This window comes from Lonchura striata, chromosome 14 (genome assembly GCF_046129695.1).
Source record: "Lonchura striata isolate bLonStr1 chromosome 14, bLonStr1.mat, whole genome shotgun sequence".
Classification (NCBI taxonomy): Eukaryota; Metazoa; Chordata; class Aves; order Passeriformes; family Estrildidae; genus Lonchura; species Lonchura striata.
The window spans coordinates 11503925-11526899 of record NC_134616.1 but is presented as its reverse complement, the minus strand read 5'-3'; the positions used below and the strand labels follow the sequence as shown (position 1 = coordinate 11526899).

Sequence of the window (22975 nt, the reverse complement as noted above, 5' to 3'; positions counted from 1 at the left end):
CATGACCCACATTGTGCATGCAAGCAGAATTCAAGCTCCATGGGTCTATTTACTCAAGTGCTTGTCCACCTTCAAGTTCAGCACTTTGCTGAACCTCAGCTCACAGTTCATAACAATCTGAATATGACCAACCAACCCATGATCCATGGTCTTAGAGCTGGTCATGACTTTGTCAGCATGCATTGCAAACAGTGACAAGCCCAGTGCTGATACAAACATGTTCAAATAGCGTAGCTCAAAGACATGCAACACAAACATTGCTTTACAGGCATGGCAGAATTAAATATTTAATACTGGAACTGGATGTGTTTGGAAGGGCTTCAGTGCAAGGCATGCTGAAGACCACAGAAGTGTTCTCACATTGGTGCCTGCCATGTATTTGCAACATCAAGAATTGGAGCACAGCAAGCCCATTCACTGAATAAAAGGAATTTCCCTGAACAAACTCTATGAATAGAATGATGTACATGCATGCACATGTACCCTTCTGTGCAGAGATGGAACAAGTTCATATCAATCACCAGTCATTTTAGACAAAAGGCAACCAAACTCCCTTCAGAGACATATACTTAATTATCACTGTCTATCTGTGAGTTGGACCTTCAGCCTCTTGTGTCCCTGCTTGTATATGCCAGAAATAACCTATGGGAACCATTTGTGTAAGTTTTACCTGGAGGGCCAACAGGACCTGGAGGTCCTGGAGATCCAGGAGGACCTTGACCACCAATGCCAGGAATGCCTGGTGGGCCTGGAAGTCCTGGTGGTCCACTTGGTCCAGGGTCACCTAGAAGAACACTCTTGTTTAGTCAAATACTGAACTAATTTCAGAGACATTTGCTTTAAAAGCAGAGTCCCTGCACATTGTACTTGAAATCTCATCCTAGCATGCAAACAAACATTGATCTAAGAGAGAAAAAAAACACACTCCAGAGGCTATTTCCCAAGGCCAGAGATTTGTCCTCACTCAATGTGGACTGCATTAAGTTTATGTTTCTAGGCTACACACACATATATTGCACCATCATCCACATCAAACTCAAAAGATGCTCACCAGCAAACCAGGCATGCTGGGCAGGTCAGTACAGGCCATGGTCAAGAGCAGAGGTAAAATGAATTGCTAACTCTGTGCATGTGGAAGCACAGTGCATCTAAATGACAATTATTCTATCCTTAAAGCTTTACCTCCATATAAACATTATTTGTTTTTAGAATACAGACCTTCAGGTACTGACCCACTGTTTGGGATTTATTCCCTTAGCTGCCTTTTGAGAACACAATTTTCCATTTACACAGGTGTGTCTGCTTTGGAAAAATTGATTTTGAAGTAATGGCTCTAAAATCAGCATTGCTTGTATTTAATTGACATATGCCTCCCAGCACAGCTACATTTTTAAAAGTTCAGTAGGGGAACAAAACAGGGGAAGAGTTCTCAATACCTTTGGGCCCTGGGGTTCCATCAAAGCCTGCCCGGCCTGGGAGACCAGGGCTTCCTGGGAAGCCAGGATCACCTTTAGGTCCTTGAACTCCTTTTATGCCTGGGGGTCCTGGGGGCCCAGGTGGTCCTGGAACTCCAAATCCACGCTCTCCCTGTAACAAATAAAAGAATTAAAAGAGGATTTTCTAAGTTCAGCCTCTCTTAAAAATGTTAAAAGCAACAAATTAAAAATGGCCACCATCTTAGAGTCCAATTTCTATTTTTTCTACCCTCACTCAAAATGTCAAGTAAAATATTTATTTCCCCACTATCAAAAGCTGAGAATGAGAGGTGAAATCCTCCTCACCATCTTCCCAGTGACACAGAAAAACCTCTAAGGAAGTTTTATAGTAAACACACACACAGACCTTCTCTCCTGGGAAACCAGGTGGTCCAGGAGGTCCATCCAGACCAGGGCGACCTGGAGTTCCTGGAGCTCCGGGTGGGCCTGGAGTCCCTGGGAAACCTACACAGAACAGAAGATTAGGGCAGCAGAAGGGACACCAGAGAGCATTAGGACAACTCCTCCAGACATGCCTAAAGCACATAAAAGAGGTTCTGTGCTAGCCCAAGCAATGAAGGGGTACCCATTCAGCTGAGAGAACTTCTGAGCGTTCAGTCTTTGCCACAAAGGGTCTCAGGGACTCTCAGAGGGGGTACTCCCTAGGCTTTGAGCTTTTACAAAAATCACAAGCAGTTCACATCAGAAACATTAACATCTTGAAGCAGCATTTGGAGATCATTTATTGATTCAAGCTCATTTCCCAAAGTGTGTTATTGGTTTACTGAAGAATGTAAGCTACTGAGAAGGAGCAGGACAGTGAACAGAGTAATAAGACCTCAGCAATTTTTTCTCCTGGTATTTCTGAAACTGTTATAAAGATGTATAGCTTTAGGACAAACATTTTTTAAAGGATTCTAGAGACAGAAGTCTAGTCCCTAGTAAAAAGTGAAGAGACACTACCCCTTTTGTCCCCTCTTCCAGCCAGTACCATACATTACCAGGGCAGTAAACATACCCTTTGGGCCTGGTGGACCTGGAAGTCCAATGCCAGGAATACCTGGCTCTCCCTTTGCACCTGGGATGCCAGGTAAACCACGCTGACCTGGCTGACCAGGATCTCCTGTAAAAAGAAGATCATCAACATTGTTATCCAGAATCAGAATTAAAAGCTCTTGGAATTCCCTGGGTATATAGCTGCTGCTTTACCTGGAAGGCCTGGATCACCATTTCTTCCTGGAGGACCAGGGGGACCAGGAACTCCTGGTTCTGTAATGGTCTGGCCAGGGTCACCTTTTGGACCTAAAAACAAAAAGCAGAAATATGAATCACTCAGTAAGAGTTGCTTTTCTGTTTTTCTTTAAGCTGAAATAATGTCAGTCCCATCACAAGCTTATAAAGAACTCAGGCATCAGCAATACTTTATTCAATAGGTTCTCCAGTCCCAAGCCCCACAAGGCTCTTAGAGGCTCAGAAGCCCTGTTCAATGTTCAGACAGTTTTTCTGAACTGTTATTTTTTAATAGCTTCATCCTAGGTACCATCATGTGAATAGTATTTTCCATAGCTGACACCAGCACAACTTGATTAGGATCTGTGTAGTTGACAAGAAAGTAACAACAGCAAACTTGTTCAAAGCAGCCCTTTTTTCCCCCAACCTGTTTTAGCTGCAGTATAGACAAGCATATTAAGGTAGTCACAGTGCATTTTCACTGCAGTCAGTGGGGAAGGAGAAGCTTCCCAGGAGGTCAGAGCAGAAGATGAGGCACGTGCCTAAAGTGACACAGCACAGATGCCCCCCTCCCTCTGGTTCTGTGAGGACCCTCAGTAAGGCAGCCCCCCACAAATAACAGGTTTCACAAAGCCTCTAGGAAAAGTTTAAAAGCAGCATTATGTTCTGAGAACTACCTGAAGCAAAAGGGGCAGTTTGGCTTTGCAGCACTCGCTCAATAGCACACGGAGACCAACTCACCCGGGATGCCAGGAGGCCCTGGATGGCCAGATACACCTTGGATGCCCTTTTCACCAGGTGAGCCTTGGGGACCAAAACCAGGAGGTCCAGGAAGGCCCTTTTCTCCAGGAGGACCTGGAATCCCTGGGTCACCTGGAATACCCATTTCTCCTTTGAATGCAACACTGCCCTGAAAATAGGAAGAGCATGTTGGGAAAGATAATGTATTAACTATCAAAAGAGTAAAGTGTTTCATTGCTTCTGCTTTGGAAGTCTCTGGCAGTTTCGATCCTTTCAGCCCTCATTAGCTGCTTGCATCTTGCTAACACAGTAGAGAGCAGGCCTAAACCTGGCTACTTAGCTCCTCCCAGTACAAAGGTGAAAAGTAGACAATGACAGAAGGGACCCTCTGACACTGCCCAAGAGGAGCCTCAGCTTATTTCTAGAGAGCACTGGCAGATTCAGGAGGCACCTCAGTGTATCATCACCAGGTTGGCATTTACTGAAGTGAATTCCTGCCTTATCACATACAGAGAAAGTGCATTTGTGCCAGTTCTCTTATCCGCACTATATCAAATGCATGCAGGACTTCCCAAAACATCCATCCTGTCAAAGACAGCCTAACATGGAACTCACAGGTTCCCCCTTAGGGCCAGGCAAACCTGGCAGTCCATCTCGTCCAGGAGTGCCATCTATGCCAGGGAGACCTGGAGGTCCTGGGAAGCCAGGGTCTCCTTTGTCACCTTTCATTCTTGGAGAAGTCAGGACATCCCCTGGGTCTCCTTTAGGACCAGGTCTACCAGGAGCACCTGGGGTGCCTGGGAAGCCCTGAGAGAAGGAAAAAAAAAAAAGAAAGACAAGAAGAAGGTATTTTAGTTTTTCTCTCACTCCCCCTCTGAGTATGGAACAATGTATGAATCATGCATTCAAGATAGTTATGGACAAAAAACATACCTATTAGACAATAAATTAAATCTATTGTTTACAGATCTACCTATCATGCAAGACAAATGAGACACTATTTCCCCCACCAGAACATAACACCACCACTTACTGGTGGCCCTACAAGGCCAGTTAATCCAGGAAGCCCCTTTTCACCTTTTGGTCCAGGAAAACCAGGAGAACCTAAGTATTACAGAAAAGCATAAAAGAAAAACATAAATCTGGAGAGGCTGCAATATCAAACATTGTTTCATTGATAATAGCTAAGTTGTTTTATAAGCAGACAAAGTTTACTTTTTTTTTTGAGAGCTTCATTTTATTTGAGCAGAAACATATTTGTAACTCTAAGTTGAATCAGTAGTGTCAAAAAACATCATGCTTTTCAAAAGCTCCAGCTCCTCCATTACTCCAGGAACAGCAGTAGTAGAAGTTAATTTTTCTCTCAGTTAAATCTACAGCAGACCCTAAATCTTTAAAATGCAGAATGCTTGCAAGGCTGTCTTTGAACAACGAAATATTTCTCAAAGACTAGATTTCCAAAGAATGAGGGTTTCTTTTACACATGCCCATCTTGTTTCTTTCCAACTGTGCAAAACACAACATATACCAACTCGGCACAGCAGCTGACAAATGCACATTTGAACTTGGACATGACATACAGACATATTGTGACCATCGTACCCAGACACCCTGATAAAAAGTGACTTTGTGGAACATATTAAGTGAACTAGTGAAGACTCCAGCCGTACCTGGACTACCTGGAGGTCCTGGTGGTCCCCTCTCCCCAGGAGGACCAGTTACTCCAGTTCCTATGCAGTTGAAGCATGTGTCTCCTCGATCACCTAAAGAAATTTGCATTGAAAAAGCATACTTGAGCATCAGATCAAAAGAGCATCACATTAAAAGAACTCAACACAACAGCAACTGTTTTCTTGCTACTGATCTCTAATACCAGGTCCAAAGTGACTACTTCAAATAATTTTTGCTTAAATATTAGAAGCCTCCCCCCTCACTGGCCCCCAACAAATTAAACTGAAGCTTTTTTGGTGGCAAGGAGTCAGACAACCAATATCAGATATGACTATAATGTATTTATAACAATGCAAAATAATTAAAACAAAACCAGGGCTTCCAAAAATAGAAAATAAAATCATGGACTTTTTTCCTCAGCAAAAGTGTTCCCTTTTAAAGCAGGTACTTGACACTTCTCACTACAACCCTAAAGCACATATATCAAAATCCCAAACTTCATTAAACTCCAAGAGTGCAAAATAAATACTGGGAATGTTTCATTGATTTGAAAATAGACTAAAAGTATTTAATTAGAAAAAAAAAAAAGATTTGTTTCAAGAAGCTTAGGAATTTTCTTCACATACAGACTTATGTGACATTCATCAGTGAAATATTTGAACATTTCATTTAGGTTAATTAGTTAATCCTTACAATCTCCATAAGAAAAAATATTTTTCTTTGAAGTGAGTACAAAATTACGTGAGATATCTAAAGTAATTTATGATGTCCATGGTTGGGCTAGGAAAAGATTCTCACTTACCCGTATCAGCATCCTCATTGCAAGGTTGTCTTTTTGGAAACAAGGATATATATTAAATATGACTTTCTTTTGCTTAGAAAATAAACAAACTCACTGCAGACTGACTAGCTCAAATTAGGAGTCTTATAAATATAACTTTAATGCTGCTTTCCATAAAAAATGTCAAGTTTATTAATGAACTAGAAAACATTTTTACACAGACTTGGCCAGTGCTGTTACAAAGCACCCATTTTCTATCTGCCTGAGAGATTTCATAAACCTCAAGTTCCATTTTACTTTATTCAAGATCCATGCTAGACATTGGTTGCACTCTCAGTCACTCAGACTCCTGTGCTTTAATATAAGGTGTGAAGGAGTATCCTACACTCAAAGCAATCAGCTTTCTTACACAGAGACGTAAAACATTTGCACTTAACCCTACTGGGAAGGGGCATTGTTAATCACTATTTAATGCAGGCTTTACATTTTTTACCAAGCTTCAAAAAAAAAGAGAACAATAGAATATATAGCCATGACACTGCACCTTTTTGGCCTCGTTCCCCTGTAAAACCTTGCTGTCCTGGAGCTCCTGGAGGACCTGGCGGCCCTTGTTCACATAACCCATCACCTAAGGAAAATCAGGAGAGGCTTTATTATCTATTTGTGTCAGACTGACAGCAGCACCAAATACATGTATTCAGTACTAAAATGTATTTCTGTGCAGATTCTAATACATCCACCATAATCACAGACCAAACATTTTGGCAATTCAGACAGGACTGCTGGTGAAAACCCACACATGTAATTCAGTCTCAAAAGGAAACAGTGATATTACACAACAATCATAAATTCTTTACAACTTCAACCATCTCCCACTGCTCCCCACAGCCTACACACTTCCATCTCTTCTGATGTTCAGCCTCATAGCATAAAACCATGCCTATGAAACATCCTCAGACCAAGGGCACTTCAGATGCCAATGCCATCTAGGCACTAAATTCCTCTCTGAACCATGTTAGCCCCTGTCCATTAAAGCTTTCCAGTTCTTATATTCCTATCTACCATTCCCTACTCTCCTTATACCAAAAAAATGAGCTAAGTGCTTTCATCCAAATTGTGTACTCCAAAGCTAGTATCTCATGGTCTATATACCAGAATATTTATGAAATGTCACTGGAATTCTGTGAAAAGTTACACCTTTGACTGTCCTGCTATCACAACTCTTAGAAGGGAACAAATTCTGTACCTGTCCTTAAGCCTAAGGTCCTCCTACAGATGTTTTGATTTGCAATGGGAACAGCTTAGAGAACCTATAGCAACAGAATATCATGGACTTCAGCTGCTGATAAACAACACCTTGGAGGTGGAATTAAAAAACCCAAACAAACAAACCACAGAAACCCAAACCTAAACAAATGTCAAAGCTGTTTAGTCTCTTCTGCTTGCTGTTTATGTGATCATCACTTACCAGGAGCAACAGATGGTGCAGGTGGCCCTGGGGGACCTGGTGGTCCTGGCGGTCCTTGTGGTCCCTCAACTCCTGGCTGCCCAGGAATAGAAATCCCAGGTAAACCTGGATCTCCCTTCTGTCCTCTCTCACCAGGTAAGCCAGGTGGGCCGGGAGGTCCAACAGTAGTGATCCCTAAGACAGGAAGGACTTAGTTCCTTGCTAGCTTAATGGTTTTTACATCACATTTTTGCAAGGATGACAATGATATACATCTCACGTTTTTGGAGATGTTTGTTTGAAAAATTGACCTGAAACTCAACAACTAAGTTTATGACTGGGAAAATAAACCAACACAAACAAAAATAGGACTAATGAAAGAAGTATTGATAAAAATCCCTCATATATAAGCTGTATCATTAGAATAGTTATGTTTCTCTTTGTGCATGTATAATGCACTTAGAGGTGTCACTGCTCACTCCCACTGGAGACTCAGATCATCTCCTACCAGGCATGTGGTACACAAAACTTTCTCTGTGTAATGCAATGGACAATGTATATTAATTACAGATAAGTGATATGAGATAGATTACTCCTAGGAGCATTAAGCTAGTATCTGATTAGCATCCTCAGTTCACCACAGCAAGGGCAATGCATGCTCAGAATTCCTCACATTACCCCAGAAGTTCAAGACTACCCCTCAAGCTGAAAGCCAGTTCTAAATATTCTGCCTTCTGTTAAAAGGAGTGTGTGAAGACTGAGAAGCCAAATACCCAACGACACTTTTGAGCATACAACTTAATTTAAAGCTTGCACTCCTACCTGGAGCTCCTGGCAAGCCAGGTGGGCCTGGCCTACCAGAGAATCCACGCTCCCCTTTGGCTCCTGGTAGTCCTGGCAATCCTTTGCTACCTTTTGGTCCCACTGTTGCATCAATGCCTGGTCTTGGAACAACCTGTAAATGTTACATGCTCATGTGAAACTACTTGCCAAGAAAAGAGTCATTGGAATCGTAGAGATGTGAGGGAGGGAAAGTTCAACATACTTTGAATCTTATGCCAATGACAGGATGCTTTCCCCACTCCACTGAATTACCAGGGAAAATTCCAGTAAAGAGCACTCCCCAATAGGAAGCTGTTTGCCTGCCAAGCCAACATAGTTACAACAGGCTTCAGTGAGGCTGACTCAGTCCTGCTGGTCTGAGGTTATAGTCTAGCCTGTGTTTGTGACCTAGCAAATCCCAGAGCACAGAACTGATCTTGAAAGAAGGAAACCATTGTTTCTGTTAGTGTATATGTTAAAAATTTTCTGGTGCTCTTGGTGCTGTACCCAGAGATAGGACTCTCAGTCAGCCAAGAACTACAATGAAACACCACTGTCAACCAAATACAGAAAAAATAAAGGATCGACAACTTACAATTCCAGGAGGACCAGGGGGACCCATGTCACCTTTTTCACCCTACCAATGAAATTAAGAGTATTTCTGATACTGTGCAGCACTACTTAAACAAATTATTGCAAATAATCCTCAACACTGTAATAGCAAAGGCAATGCATTTACTACTCAGGCAAAAATGAACTCAGTGATGGCAAAATTTCCATCTATTACAGCAATACTGACAAAAGTCCTGGCATACCTTTTCACCTTCTCTTCCTGGAGCACCATTTATTCCAGGCCCACCAGGTAAACCCTTCAAGAAAAGGGAAATATATTCACACTCAGATCTTCCCCATATCAAAAGAAAAGCTTATAAAGAGACTGTTTAGATTAAAAACATATTAATTACTCACATCCCTACCAGGCTGACCAGGTTCTCCATCTTTGCCAGGCTTTCCCTTCAAAGACAAATATGCATTGAAATAAAATGCTTCAGTGGTAAAGAATTCTTATGGAAATTTTGTTACTTGTTTCCCATTTTTCAATAAATCAAACTATCTAAAATGCAGTTCTTGGGAAAACACAAAGACATCAACCATAACCAATGGAGTTACCTAAACTGAGGTTCCATTTTGAAAACCAGAGCACAAAATCATGACAGTCTCAGAGTAATGCTGGGTGAATACAACAAAAAATGACCTCCAGTTAACTACTGCTGATTCATTGTGTTTACTACTCCTTTTATTTTAGCAATGGAGAAATTATTTTTTTGGAAAACAGATCCTAACTCCCTAAATAGTAGAACACTATATTTAATTAGGAAATTAGTAGCATGTGACTAGTGAAACTAAACAAAACTTTGTGTTTGACTTTTAACTCTTCTTTAAATCAACATGATTTTCTCATTAGTATAAATGAAAATATAAGATGAAGTTCTGCTCAAAGAAGTGACTTCTAAAAAGCATGTTCTTGCTGAACAGATTTGTCATGGCTGCAATAAAAGCAGGGCAAGCTCCAGTTAATTCCAGACCATTCACTGGGCAGAAAAATGGCACTTTATTGTCAGAGTTACAGAAGCCATGTCTGGGGGACCCTGCTGGAACAGAACTAGAGCAGGTTCACCTCGTGAACCCTCCTCAGTGCCAAGATCAGCTCTCAGTCACTGAAAAATTGATAATAAGACCTCACAGATGTAGTGAATCAGAGTGTGATTTGTGAAGTTTGTTTTTACCAGTGATGAGTTCTAACGCTCAAAACTGAGGTTTTAAGATTTCCTGTGAATGTGAAGAACTACCTATTTGAATATGCAGACTGACATTTTTTAGTATATCTGGAATGGCTTTGAGCCTCACAGAATCATATGGAGCCCTAAAATGCAACTTTAAAGTACCTTAATAGCAAAATTGCACTTCAAGTAAGCAACATGCCCAGATTCAGAGTAATAAAACCAAACAAAAATATTGGTAAACAAGCTTTTGGCAAAAGGCATCTGACATATCCCCTTAGGACTTTTATCCCTTCAGATCTCTGCAAATTTATGTGGTTCTCATCTATTTTTGCAGAGAAAAGCAGCAATTTAAAACCCACTCAAAATACAATGAGACTTTTGGCTTGGTAAATCTGATTTTATGTTCTTTAAAAGAGACAAATCAAAGCCCTTCTGTAAATCTTAGCAACTATGAAAGATTTTATCTGGAGTACCGAACTTTTTTTTCCACTGTCTTTATTTCCTATGGAAATTGGAAAATCTACTACCAGCATGTTTCTGAAGTGTTTATATATTGTCCAATTAACCAGAGCAGAACTTGTGCCTTGACTTTCAAAGGCACTTTGTTGATGAAACAATGCATTCAGAAGCTGTGGAAGTAAAGATACTGAATGTTTTTGAATGTTTTGAGCTGGTTACAGCCTCTCTTTGTTGGTCCAGCCCATGTTATTCTCATCCTATTTCTTAGCACTTCTATGATCAGCTTTTCTGAGCTGTGATATCCAAGTACATTTTAATTCCAGGATTAATTTGAGTCTGATCAGGAACAAAGCCACTCTTGCTATCCCTAGATAAAGCAATCCTGACTCGTGCCCTCCCCAAAGAGCGCATAAATTGAGTCAGTCTCTTGGGAAATAAACAGACTACTTGTGGTCTTAACAGTATTCAGAGACTTGGTTTTGTGATTAATCTCACAAGCAAACCCACCAAGAATGAGTTTATATGGACCAGCTTATATATATATATATCTATACACACACACCAATCTCATGCTGCTTGGCAACCCAGTACATAGCAAAGTGAATGAAGACCCTTTCTAAAAGGAAACAGAAAACTGCTGCTTCAGACCAGCAGTCCAACAACTGTCAAGATTCTCACATGTTAACCAGATAACAGTTTAAAATATTTTCTCCTGCCCCTCAAACTAAGATCTACATGTAGATAATTCTATCAGAAACACAGAGAGCCACAGCTAGAAACACTGTCATGACCCCTGTGCATCATCTATGAGTTGCCAGGTTACAAGGAGAAAAAAAAGTAGTCTCTTACCCATAAACTGATGGCCCCACCTGAATTCAACATTTGCTTAATTGTCAAAGATAACACTGAATGGAAAGATAAATGTTTGGTTAAACAGACTACTTACTCTTTTGCCTGGTTCTCCTTGCTCACCTTTTTCACCTTTCACACCACCGGGAAGACCCTGGACACACAAACATCATCTTAAACTGAGCCCACAAGCCAGAGTAGAATGAAGTTACAGTTCTGATACAAATGAAACAAAATAGAACTAAGAGTTCTACTCACAGGAGGGCCTGGAGGCCCAGGAAGTCCTGGTGGGCCTGGATCACCTGGAATACCCTGTCAATCATGGGCAGAGAAAAAGAGAATTAGAGCCTCCATCACTCTCTAGCAGTTCAGTTGACTTTTTTAACTTAAATAGCATTACTTTTGCTGTCATTTAGATTCCAAGTTACAAAGGATCATATTTATTCTTTGTGTGGAATTACAAGGGAATCTATAAATTTTATTAACTGCTCATCCTGTTTATTTAGATGATTCACTCCTAAAAACACAGCTGCCTCTTGCATGCACTGCAGCAGCTGGCTTGGTGGCCTGCAGATGCTATCCAATAGTAAAGAGAAGAAAGGAAAAAAGGGAAGAAAGAACAAATGCCAAATTCTGCTGAAATTATAGGAGCAACAGTCATTAGATTACTGGTAATTGCTTAAACTTAGAGGCCATCAGGATCAAAGTACGTTTGTCAGAAAAGTATCACAGGATCACTGTGTTAAAAAGTTCTCATTTCTATTTTCTCTTATTACACCTTTGTACAAGTTATTATATCTTTTCACCATTAACCTAAAGAAAAGTTACAGGTTACTGAATCCGGAAAAAAGTTTCTGTGCAGTTTCCATTATTTTCTTGGAGTCATCCCAGACTCAAGCACATCTACACACCTGATTTTAATCAGAGATCATAGGTGGAGGCACATACCAGAACTCCATGTGCATTTCACAAAAAAGTAACTGCAATATTGACATTTTTTACTTATTGTGCACTACCAAGCATAAATTTTGCTAAAATAAAAACCAATTTGCAAATTTGGAAATCATGATAAATGTTGGTCAAAGGCAATGCACTCAGAATGTTTATAATTCTTAGTGCTTTAAAAGGAATGTAGGTAGAATGCTTTTACTTTGTGTATTTACATAAATTGGTGCCAGTATAATTAGTCCTTCAGTGGTCCCTAATGACAGAAGCAAATTACTCTAACCCAAATAAAATCAGATTAACTTTTTCTTCAACAGTGTGGTCAAAATGTTATCTTGTGTTTTATTAGAATTATAAAGACACACAATGCTGCTCTTTACTCTGTCCTATCACCCAGTTACAGACAAAACCAGAGACCTTCCTAGGATGACTGTGCACTGCAAGTGTACAGCAGCACATAGTGCTGCTTCATGGTCTTCTGAAAGGAAAAGTAACAAATGGTTTTGATCAAGATGAAGGGCAGAATTGTCCTACAACCTGCTCAAATAAAATACTGCTGTGTGGAAAGCCTTCTTCTCTGACACATTTCCCAAGATAAGATAGAAAGGAAGAAACTGATCCAAACACTGATGTAAGAAACTAATAGTTTAAATGTCAGTTACTATAGTGACATTTGCAAAGTAGTGAGAGCACAAAAATGATCACTCAACTCTTTTCCCTCAAAGTATCTACCTCAACTCCTCTATTACCCAGGGTGGTATTTGAGTACATCACAAAAACTTCAAGGAAAATGTGACATCTAGGCATCCATGCTGGTTTTGCTTAGACTGTCTATGGCACCCAGAATTAAACAGCACTGCAGAATGTTCTCCAGTGAAAAAGAAAGAAAAAAAAGTATAATAACTTGAAAATTGCTAACTCTCCCAATGACTTTCTGGCATTGATGAGTAGGGAGGGATGCATACAAATCAAACCAGTATTTTGAGCTTACTTGTAACAATCTGACTGATATTTACTTTTGAGATGCCAGAAACAGGGAAAGCACTTTATTCAGACCACAAGGAGTAAAGATCGTGGGGCATCACTAATAACAAAAAAGGAAGAAATTGAATTAAAATTTTTGAAAGACTTCTTCACAATGGATGACACAGCTGGTTAATTAGTGGGAATCTGAATCCCCAGACTGCTTTGAAAATTGCAATTCTGGGTGTTCCAAAGAATTGGAGTATTTTAACTGCTTTTAATGTTACTGTGAACTGCCTTTAGAGAGTTTCTTTAGAATAATTATTTTACTAAGGCAAGTAAAAACTAATGTGATTGGCATGATTACTATTAAAGGAAAAGTACTCAGGCCTGGAATATTCAGTACTCTAAGGAAAAAAAAAATAGAACCTCTGCAGTAAGCAGAATGTGAGCATATATGAGCCACACCAACAGAGGCTGCAGCTTGATCACACGCTCACCACATTTGGGTGTAGTGTCCCACTCACCTGATCTCCTTTCTGAAACTCAATGTCATTTGGTCTTTTCTGTTCTCCAATTTGTCCTGGTGGCCCTGGAGGTCCCTGAAGACCTTGTTCACCCTAACATGTAGGAAGATGCAGCTTGTTACAGGCAATACAAGCAAAAATGGCAAGCATAAGTATTTTGAAAGTAATAAGTAAAAATATCATTATGATCACCTACTCACTTTTTCACCTTTGGGTCCTTGGAAATTCAAACCCATATTACCCTGCAAAATGTATAACTCATCAGCCCTTAGAAGTCACAAACAGAAAGAAAAAGAAAACAGTCCATCAATATGAGATAGACAATACCTTGGGTCCTGGAAGCCCTGGTGGACCAGGAGGTCCCTATTGAAAAAGGAAACAAAAAAACTAATCACTTAAAAGCACTTTACAACCTCTGTAGAAAAAAACCCCAACAATGTTGCAGCTTTGTTTCCTGTGAATTATCTCCATGCCGACAAGGCACCTTGCCTGCCTTTGAAAACTCAAGCTATTCAACTTCACAAATATGTAAGAAAATTCCCTTAGGTGAGACCATAAAATGAAATTGAACAGTCAGGTATTAAACATCAGTGTAAATAAGCTAAATCTTGTCTCATGTTTCACATTAAGAAGCCTGCACAATGATTCAACACAATTTAAAGCAAAACGATGTCTGGGAACAGGTTGTTTCAGAAGTATGTTATTTAAACAGGCACAATATAACAGCTCCAGGCTGAACTGAACACATGGCTGCTGCTGTCCTCATACCAAGTCCTGACTACCATGGCCTCTGCACTTTACTGACCTGCCTCTGAGAACCCAAAATGAAGCAGTGACTGTCCCATTTAAGGCTTTATGAGCAGCAGGTTAAAGAAACTTACTGTCAAACCTGGGGGCCCTGGAGGGCCAACTGGACCTGGAATTCCCACGGAGCCAGGGGGGCCCTGTTAAGGAAGGGGAGGAGGCCATGAAAATCAACTTTTTATGAAAAAAGAAATCAAGTGAGAGCTTCAAGCTCAAACAACCCCAACAGCTGCCACCCCATACATGTCAAATCCATGTAGCTGACCACTAACCTACCAATCTGTCCTTGGGGAAAGGCCTAAAGGAGTGTACATCATGTTAGGAGAGTTCTGCTCTTAACATCAGTGCATCTGTTTGGCTTGGATAAGGGAATGCTTTTTGGTTTGTTTTGAACTACTTTTGCACTTTCTTTCTCTTCATGCACTGAGAGAGAACAACAAAACACTTTGTATTTGTGATTCCTCCCAGCCAGAAACAGACAATAGGGAAGCACAGATCAGAGGGCCAGAAATGCCAACAGGCTCAGTCTGGTCACAGAATAGTGTGGGGCCTGCCTCTGTGTACCAGGAAATGGGAGTCTGGCTTCTGTCCAGCTCAGACCGATAGACTCATTTTCGGCTTCCCTTGTTCTTCCACTAGAGCAATGAAAGGCTCAGTGGGGAAGCACAGGGCCTGCAGTCACTAGCTGTTTTCACAGAGCACTGCTGGGAGGGCAGAAACACTGTTCAGGAGGTGCAACATGAGGAGAACAGCTGAGGTTTAGCCTCTCCTTCCCACCATCCAAAACAGCAGCTACAGCCAGAAAGCCAGATGTGACCAACTCAGAGTAAAGAAGGGAAGGAAACTCCAGAACTGATACAAAGAATGTCTAGGAAGGGGGAAGAGACAGGGAAAGCAGAGCAGCAAATCAGTGACTGGGTGCTGCTGTCTGCTGGATACCACCTCCCTGACCAGGGGACATTTCTGGCTTCTGTGGGTCACCCTATTAAGAGCAATATGGAATCACACACTTCCCCTCAAGCCATAAATCAGAGGTACATTAAATGTGAACCCTGCATCTCCAAGAAAACATATGAATCCCCAAGCATCAAGTTGCCAATTGTGCTGTAATAACAGTACTTTTCATGTTATCTTTTTGGCAGAACACAGCCTAATAATACTTTATGCAACTTACAGGTATCCCTGGAAGACCTGGAAATCCTGGGTCACCTTTCTGTCCTGGCAGCAAGGATGTAATTATTTCACCTGCTTCACCCTAGAAAAAATACAGTTGACTTTAACAATACATTTTATAATTCCTTACCACCATTTTGACTCCAAAAGGCACATAGTGGCTCCTAAGACTCTAAGAGACTCTGAGCTATGCTACACCCTAGAAGTATATGTTCATATAAGCACTAGATTCTCAAAGAATAGCTCTGTTTAGGAGAGATGAAGATTATAAATGGCTAAACTAACAACTATTAAAAGATGTATTTTGTACAAAGATAGCAGCATTGATCTAAATTCCAAAAGATTAGGGGATTGAAACACAAATTCTTCACAAAAGAAACATTCCAGCTTCATGTGAAAGCAGTGGATAGGACACAACAGAAAAATGACTCATTCAGCTTTTTCCAATGTCCCAGCTTATGAGATTAGTGCTGATTGTACTGTTGCAACAATTATGCTTTGTGCTCCATATTGAAGTAGTTTCTTATTGATTTCAGGGAATATCTTTGTTTTGAAAGTATATGTTCTGATGAGATTGTCCTTTAATATCTTGAAAACAACTCGGAAGAAAAGGAGCTAAGAAAGGCAATTCAGCTTAATAGTCCCAATTTTCCAGTACCAGGGTTATGCTGTCCTTTCAGGAGTTTACAGTGTAATCCAAGTTTCCTCCTAAATAGATCTCAATCAAAAATGGTATTTTGGCACATGCTCAACTGGTCAAACCCTTAAAAAAATAAGAGGTTCAACATCAGATCATGAGACTCCAGGAGCAAAAACCATCTATGTAACATGTAGAGTACAAAAAACAGTTTCAAAAGTACAAAAGATGTTGTATTATTCTTGTCACTGGGTATTTTAGGTCACTATTGTAAAGTCTTTGGGAGTGTTTTGAGTATGCACAGGCAGACAAATGTGCATTTGGGCATTTGTAGACATTTTGTTAACTTGATGCCTCAACTGACCCTTCGCAGTCCCGAGGAACAGCTTCAGGAAACACTCTGCTACTTCTCAAGCTACTGACCCAAACGAAGCTACTGCAGAATTTCCAGTTAGCTGCACTGGAGTGGCCTGGAAACACCAAGAACATCACTCCAGGTTCCAGTGCATGCACACAGTCTTGCATGAAACAAGCAGGTTACTCATGGCAGATCCCACTGCACACCCCTGTCTGGTAAGTACCCGGATGTGAGAATACATCACACTCACCTTCATACCTGGCAGCCCAGGGGGTCCCTTTGTTTAAAAGAAACAAACAACAACAACCAAAAAAAAAAAAAAAAATTAAGATCAATAGAAATAAATTACTGGTATGTTGTTTGCAAACCACTAATCAGATCTACACAATGAGGCAAACATTAAAGACAGAAACTTATAACAATATATGGAACAGGGGAAAATAAATTTTTAATGAACTTCAGAATCAAATGGAAAAATTAGAGAACTTTCCTAGTGAATGTTGAGCATTAGAAGGATTGCATTTCCCTTTCTTAGCATTTTTTTCTATGTTGCCTCCTATTAGCCATCCTGGCTACTATGTCTGTTTGTACTTTGGTTCTGACAGTCACTTTGCTACACACCCTTGTGTTTTATACTGAAAACCCCCTCTTTTTTCTGACCCTTTAATTACCAATAATACTCTTTAGAAACACAAGATGTCAGTATCAAAATCTTCCTTCTCTGACACAGATGCCTGTATTTGTATTTTTCTGCAGGTGGTAAAGCATCTCAGCATGTGAGAATTCAAAGAGGTTTTTAAGCTTTATTACAGCATGCACCAGAAAAACTCACTTTCATTGGACATGTAAAATGCTCTGATTAAATATTTTTTTACAATCCTATTTATTAAAAGAAAAATATCAGCCTCTTTTTACAGTTTTTCTTATTTTTCATAATAGAAGTCTTTCAGTGGATTACAAGACTGGGAAATCTTTTACTTACAGGAGGCCCTTGTAAACCAGGAAAACCTGGACTGCCTGGGAACCCACGCTCTCCCTTAGGGATGAAGAAAATTATTAGTCAACACCAAACTAAAACATAACAAAACCAGATAAGCAAATTTTGATTCCAAAGTCCAGTTTAATTGTTAGCTTATGACTCCAGAATAGAAAATTATATTGGAACAAGACAGAATAATCACTTAGTTAATTCACACAACTGAGGGAAACAAATTTCCACAGTCAGGTGTTTCTGCATATTTCCAGGCAAAATACTACACTACAGAGATGGAAAACTCACAGAATGTTACAGAAAATCAACTTCTTTGGGAAAATCCCAACATGAAGCTAAGTAGCATGTCAGAATGAAATTATTCCCTCCAACAGTATTTTCAATATAATATTAAAATTAATAATTAAAAAGTATCACTGTTAAATAATGAGGTTTTCTTGGTAGCATGAATCTACTACAATGATGAGACACAGCATCTGAGGTAATTATCAGACACAGCTCTCAGCTGCAACTTATACAAGTAAGGATTAGAACACAGAGTTTAACCACACAGGCTGCAGAGCGCACAGTGTTTTGTCTTGGTGCTGGCAATTTCTGGCAAAGCTTGTGCTTCAAATACCAGACCATGACCCCTTCTCTCAATGAATTATCTTGGAATTACCTTCACAACTCAGTAACAGCAAGTACTGTTACACACAACAGACTAAATTTATTAGGTACAGCCAGGAGAACAAGAGCTTTTTACTATATTATTGTTGCATTCAGATTTTTTAAGAAATTCCACCTTTGTTCCATTGCATCCTGGGATACCCTGAGGTCCTGGTGGCCCATCTTGTCCTGGCAATCCCTTTAAAGTAGAAAAGGGAAAGAAGAGTTAAGAGTGCAGGGTGCTCCTCCGGGCTTGAAAGACAAAAGGGAATGGATTTGTAGCTAGACAGCCCATTCCTACTCACAGGAAGTCCTGGTGTTCCTGGAAAGCCGGGAAGCCCTGGCGGTCCCTAGAAGAAAATGAACCATGTGTATGAATGGGTGCAAAAGGATTTACCATTATTTCATTAAATGTAACTTATTTGTGCAGGTGTAATTAAAGACAGACAAACATCTGAATCACATGTAAGGAATAAAAAATCATGCTGACATGGCATTCAAAGTTCTTACCAATCTTTCAGGGAAATAGCCACAAAAACATAGAAAAGACAATGCAGAACTACTAAAGGAATAGATTACAGATACAAAGAGAAAATGAATAAACACTTGTGGTGTGAAAAATGGATGCAGCCAAACAAAGTCAGAGATGTGTCAATTATTACCAGCTGAGGTGTCTGACAGATAAAGCAAAGGCACAAAATCTAAAGGACTTCCAGACAAGTCCACCTCTCCTGTATGGACTGTAGACATATTGCCTCTACTTCAGAATGCATTGAAACAAATGTACTGCCACTTGCTTAGGTCCTGTGTTGCAAAATGAGTATTGGGGCAGCTCCCCCTAAAACAGTTTATGAAATGCAAACAATATGTAAGATAGTATTGCTCATGCAATCTTGTATTAATTGTAAAAAGCAGTACGATCTCTTTTGGTGGGTAGATTACTCCTCAGATTTAAGTGAATTTTTTTTCTTGTCAATCACCACTTCTGTTAGGACCCACCCCAATGCCTGTTGGTCTTTATTACTATTCCAACCCTAAAACTGCATCAATACTTACTCTGATTCCTTTGGGTCCAATAGGCCCTGGAAGACCATCGTCACCCTAAAAAAAAACAACAGAAACAAACAAGACCCCACACTCAAGCTGCAGTTAGTGTTTCTATCAAATTAAACTACTCAGTGTCTTTATTTAATCACTTTGAGCAGTTAGGAAAGATAAAAGCTTTAACTTTCTCCTACATGCTCATAGTAAGTGGGCTAAAAGTTATAGCAGCTGCCATTTAGTAGCTGCCATAACCCTGAGTTAAAGGGTTCAAAACTATTTTAACTTTTGGTGTTGGACTCTGAGCTGAAAAGTATTTGTTCCCGCTGATGACCCATGCCTCAGAGGGGAGTTTTCCTAAAGGCCCCAGTGCTGTCGGGTCCCTGAGAACCTCAGGGTCATCCCTCCCATGGAGCATCCTCCAGCGGCCCCGTGTGGGCAGAGCAGGGGAGTCACGATTCAACAGGGCTCACACTGTACCAGAGCTGCTCTGCTTCATGATCATCATAGAATCACAATGCAGAACTTTGCATCAAAATCTTAAGAAAATGCGTTTATGGAATAAAAGTGTAGCAAAAGTTTCTAGTCCAAGACCCCTGTGCTGTTTCACTCTTGTTATAGCAAATTAATCTTCTCTTTCAGTGTAGACTTCCTTTATTTTTTTCTTATCACCTGCCTATTTTTTCCTTTGCTTTTTTATGTGCTTCTGTTAGGTGTATACTATGAGCATTTATTAAAAAAAAATGGCAGATCCCTGATATCTTTATATTTCTTAAAGGCAAATATATTCAGAGGAATTTTACTGCTGAATTACACCATCTGAGTAAGGGTACAATTCAGTAGTAAATAAAAGTAAATGGAGCCCCTCCAGGGAAAGCCAGGACCATTCCTCAGCTCTCTGCACATAGGTTCAATGAGGCCCTCATTAGCATCACCCCATCCAAACTCAGCCCAGGAATGTCACCAGGTGCAAACAACAGTTTACCTACATGGTGGGAGCCCCCAGGGCAGCTGAGAGCAAACCTCTGCTCTTATCAATAAACTCAGCTAAGCCAGGATCTCTTTAGTGCAAGGACTAACAAAGCTGCATCACAGCACCTTGCCAAGCCTGTTCTTTGACCCTCATGGGCAGTACCTAGTGCAAGGTAGTGCTGCCAAGCACCTGTGTAGGGGAAGAACTGGATAGCAAACTCAAAGCAATCTTTTTCCATGGGCTGACTATTCAAACTAATCAACCAAAAGACCTGTTACATCCCAACATCTGAAGACTTTAACTATTAAACCAATGATAATCAGGAGTTCTGGAATTGCTTAGGATCAGCACTACAATTAGGCAAACACTGCCCAGCACCTTCATACCATTCAAGTGAATTGGGACTTACCTTTGAGCCTCTTGGACCAGGTGGTCCTTCTGGTCCTGGAAATCCAGGCAAACCTGGCTGTCCTTCCAAGCCTGGGAATCCTCTTTCACCCTACAAAAAGAATAGGTGGTGGTGGAGGTGAAATATGACAGAAACAAAATATATGATAGAAAGATTTAGAACACACATCTTTCTTCTTTTCTGTAGGAAGTCATTGCACTGACAAGCTAACACTAACCATCTTACCTGCTTAACTAAAGAAATTCCTGAACAGGGACAGATTTACCTTTAATTACAGCACTCAAACCGATTTCATAGGTTTACAAGTTTTCATGGAGTGTTCTCCCCTGCAAAGCCAATACAGGTACTTCTGCATGCTGTACAGTTGGTCTGCTACCTCATCTGAAAAGTGACACTGTGGAGGAGTGTTCCTACCTCTGGTCAGGATATGAAAGGGTTAGTGTGTTCCTGAAGAAGAGAAAATGAGGAATTCAGGAGTGCCAGATAAAGAAAATATTAGGTAAAACCAGATTTTGGAGCAAGCTCTGGCATGAACTGTGTTTGCACACTGGAAAAAAAAAAATCAGCTCGTGTACAAGAGGCATGTCAGATGTGTGAGGGGCAGGCCAGGCTACAGAGTGCCTACTAATCTCAACCTGATCACTCTTCTTCACGTTTTTGTTACAGCAAGTAGCATCTACAAATGGTTGCTAGAACAGACTTTTAACAGAGGGTTGGCTTTGTGTCACCTGAGGCTGAGGAACTGTTCTCTAAAATGCAGCTACTCCAAGGTCTCCACTCCAGTCATGGAATGGGGAAGCCAAGGCCTTCAAAGAAACAGAAACATCAAGTTGAACAGCTAAGAGGAACAAAAGAGGCAACAACAGATGCTAGTGAACTGTAGTATTGAAACTGAAATGAGTATTTTCCCACTTTGAAAGTGAGCAGCAAAAATGAGAGTCTTGCATGAGGAAAACTGTTGCCAGGGCAACTCCGGTGGAGTTTGCAAGCAAACTACCCCCAAAAGCAAACAGATTATTTGAAGGACTATGATTGGAGGCAGCTGAGGGAGTACATCAGACATGGCCTAAGGGAACTTACATTAAAGTTAAAATAATTACAGTGGAAATGGCTGCACTATAATCCCTATTTTTGATAAAAAATTGCTTAAAGAAATGTGAGCAAATTTTGTGGGAAGGGAAACTATTCTGATCCAGTTCTCTTTGAGTTGTTTTTTTTAAACTGTCTTCTACTTAAACAGCCTATAGATGATTCCGTAAGTAACAACCATTTTCAGATGTTGCTTCTGCCTCCAGATTTTCCTACTCCCCTCACCATACCGATTTTCATGAGGATTTGGATGCTACAAATTTGGCAGAACAAACTGCCTGCTCACTGCAGGAACATACTGAAACGGAAAAGAAATTTAACAAGTCTTCCACAAAAAGTCAGTGCCAAAAAAGACATATTGTTGGGGATAGAATGCAATTAAGTCCCTGCTTAGTGTGCAATATATTTTCTTATAAATTCAAAAACTCACTAGGCAGTTCTGCTCACACAGAAAGAACTGCATAAGGTTGGATACATCTTGTTTCAGACTGGAAGCTACTAAACTAAAACATAAATAGCAAAGGTTTAGGTCAACCCAGATGTCCTCTTCCAATCCTGAAAATCCAGGATTGTTTCCATACCAAAATAAAGTTGCCCCAGCTATAAGCCATCATGTCTGGGGAATGAGCAAGGAATCTGATCTCAGTGGCCCTCCATCAGCTACACCAATACAGCAAAACTGCCAGCTCACAAGCTTGAACGTGACTGTTGCTTGGAGTGTAGAAAGAAAAAAATATAGGTAGGAAACACCCTAAAATTATGCTTTGCTGCAGCAAGATATAGCCAATTAAACAGGGATACAGAAAAGTTTGGCAGACTTCCATGTACTCTAATAATAGGACACAAGTAGGGATAGATGCAGTTTTAAAGCATAGACAAGTAATTCACATTTCTGGAATTTGTTCTCCAAAATCCCATATTTATAAATAAACAGTATGGGGAGAGAAACCAGAATAATTACTTACATTAATGTGAAATACTCATGGCAAAAAAAACCCCAAAAAAACCCCAAACAAACCAAAAAACATTTTAAATGGAGAAAAAAAAATCATCAGAAAAGCAGTAGCTGAAGAGCCCATTTTAATGTCTAAACATATGCAAGAACATGGCTGTAACATTTGACAAGCATGGCACATACTTGCTTCCTGCCCTTGCTAT

At 40.3% G+C, this 22975-nt stretch overlaps 1 protein-coding gene across 1 annotated transcript in view; it reads right to left on the bottom strand.

The window, feature by feature from the left end:
- The window catches only part of COL4A5 (collagen type IV alpha 5 chain), a 71372-nt gene that overhangs the window by 25836 nt on the left and 22561 nt on the right, over nt 1-22975 (bottom strand). The window contains exons 3-30 of the mRNA XM_021547744.3: nt 20729-20818; nt 19362-19406; nt 18611-18655; nt 18442-18504; nt 17649-17702; nt 16917-16943; nt 15673-15753; nt 14576-14638; nt 14022-14057; nt 13895-13936; nt 13695-13787; nt 11518-11571; nt 11357-11413; nt 9137-9181; nt 8983-9036; nt 8763-8804; nt 8168-8300; nt 7367-7540; nt 6443-6526; nt 5117-5209; nt 4480-4550; nt 4062-4253; nt 3447-3615; nt 2685-2777; nt 2494-2598; nt 1843-1940; nt 1437-1587; nt 671-784 (exon numbers count right to left, since the gene is read on the bottom strand). Coding sequence (XP_021403419.1) covers nt 671-784; nt 1437-1587; nt 1843-1940; nt 2494-2598; nt 2685-2777; nt 3447-3615; nt 4062-4253; nt 4480-4550; nt 5117-5209; nt 6443-6526; nt 7367-7540; nt 8168-8300; nt 8763-8804; nt 8983-9036; nt 9137-9181; nt 11357-11413; nt 11518-11571; nt 13695-13787; nt 13895-13936; nt 14022-14057; nt 14576-14638; nt 15673-15753; nt 16917-16943; nt 17649-17702; nt 18442-18504; nt 18611-18655; nt 19362-19406; nt 20729-20818 — 2368 coding nt within the window. The remainder of the gene's footprint in view (nt 1-670; nt 785-1436; nt 1588-1842; nt 1941-2493; nt 2599-2684; nt 2778-3446; nt 3616-4061; nt 4254-4479; nt 4551-5116; nt 5210-6442; nt 6527-7366; nt 7541-8167; nt 8301-8762; nt 8805-8982; nt 9037-9136; nt 9182-11356; nt 11414-11517; nt 11572-13694; nt 13788-13894; nt 13937-14021; nt 14058-14575; nt 14639-15672; nt 15754-16916; nt 16944-17648; nt 17703-18441; nt 18505-18610; nt 18656-19361; nt 19407-20728; nt 20819-22975) is intronic.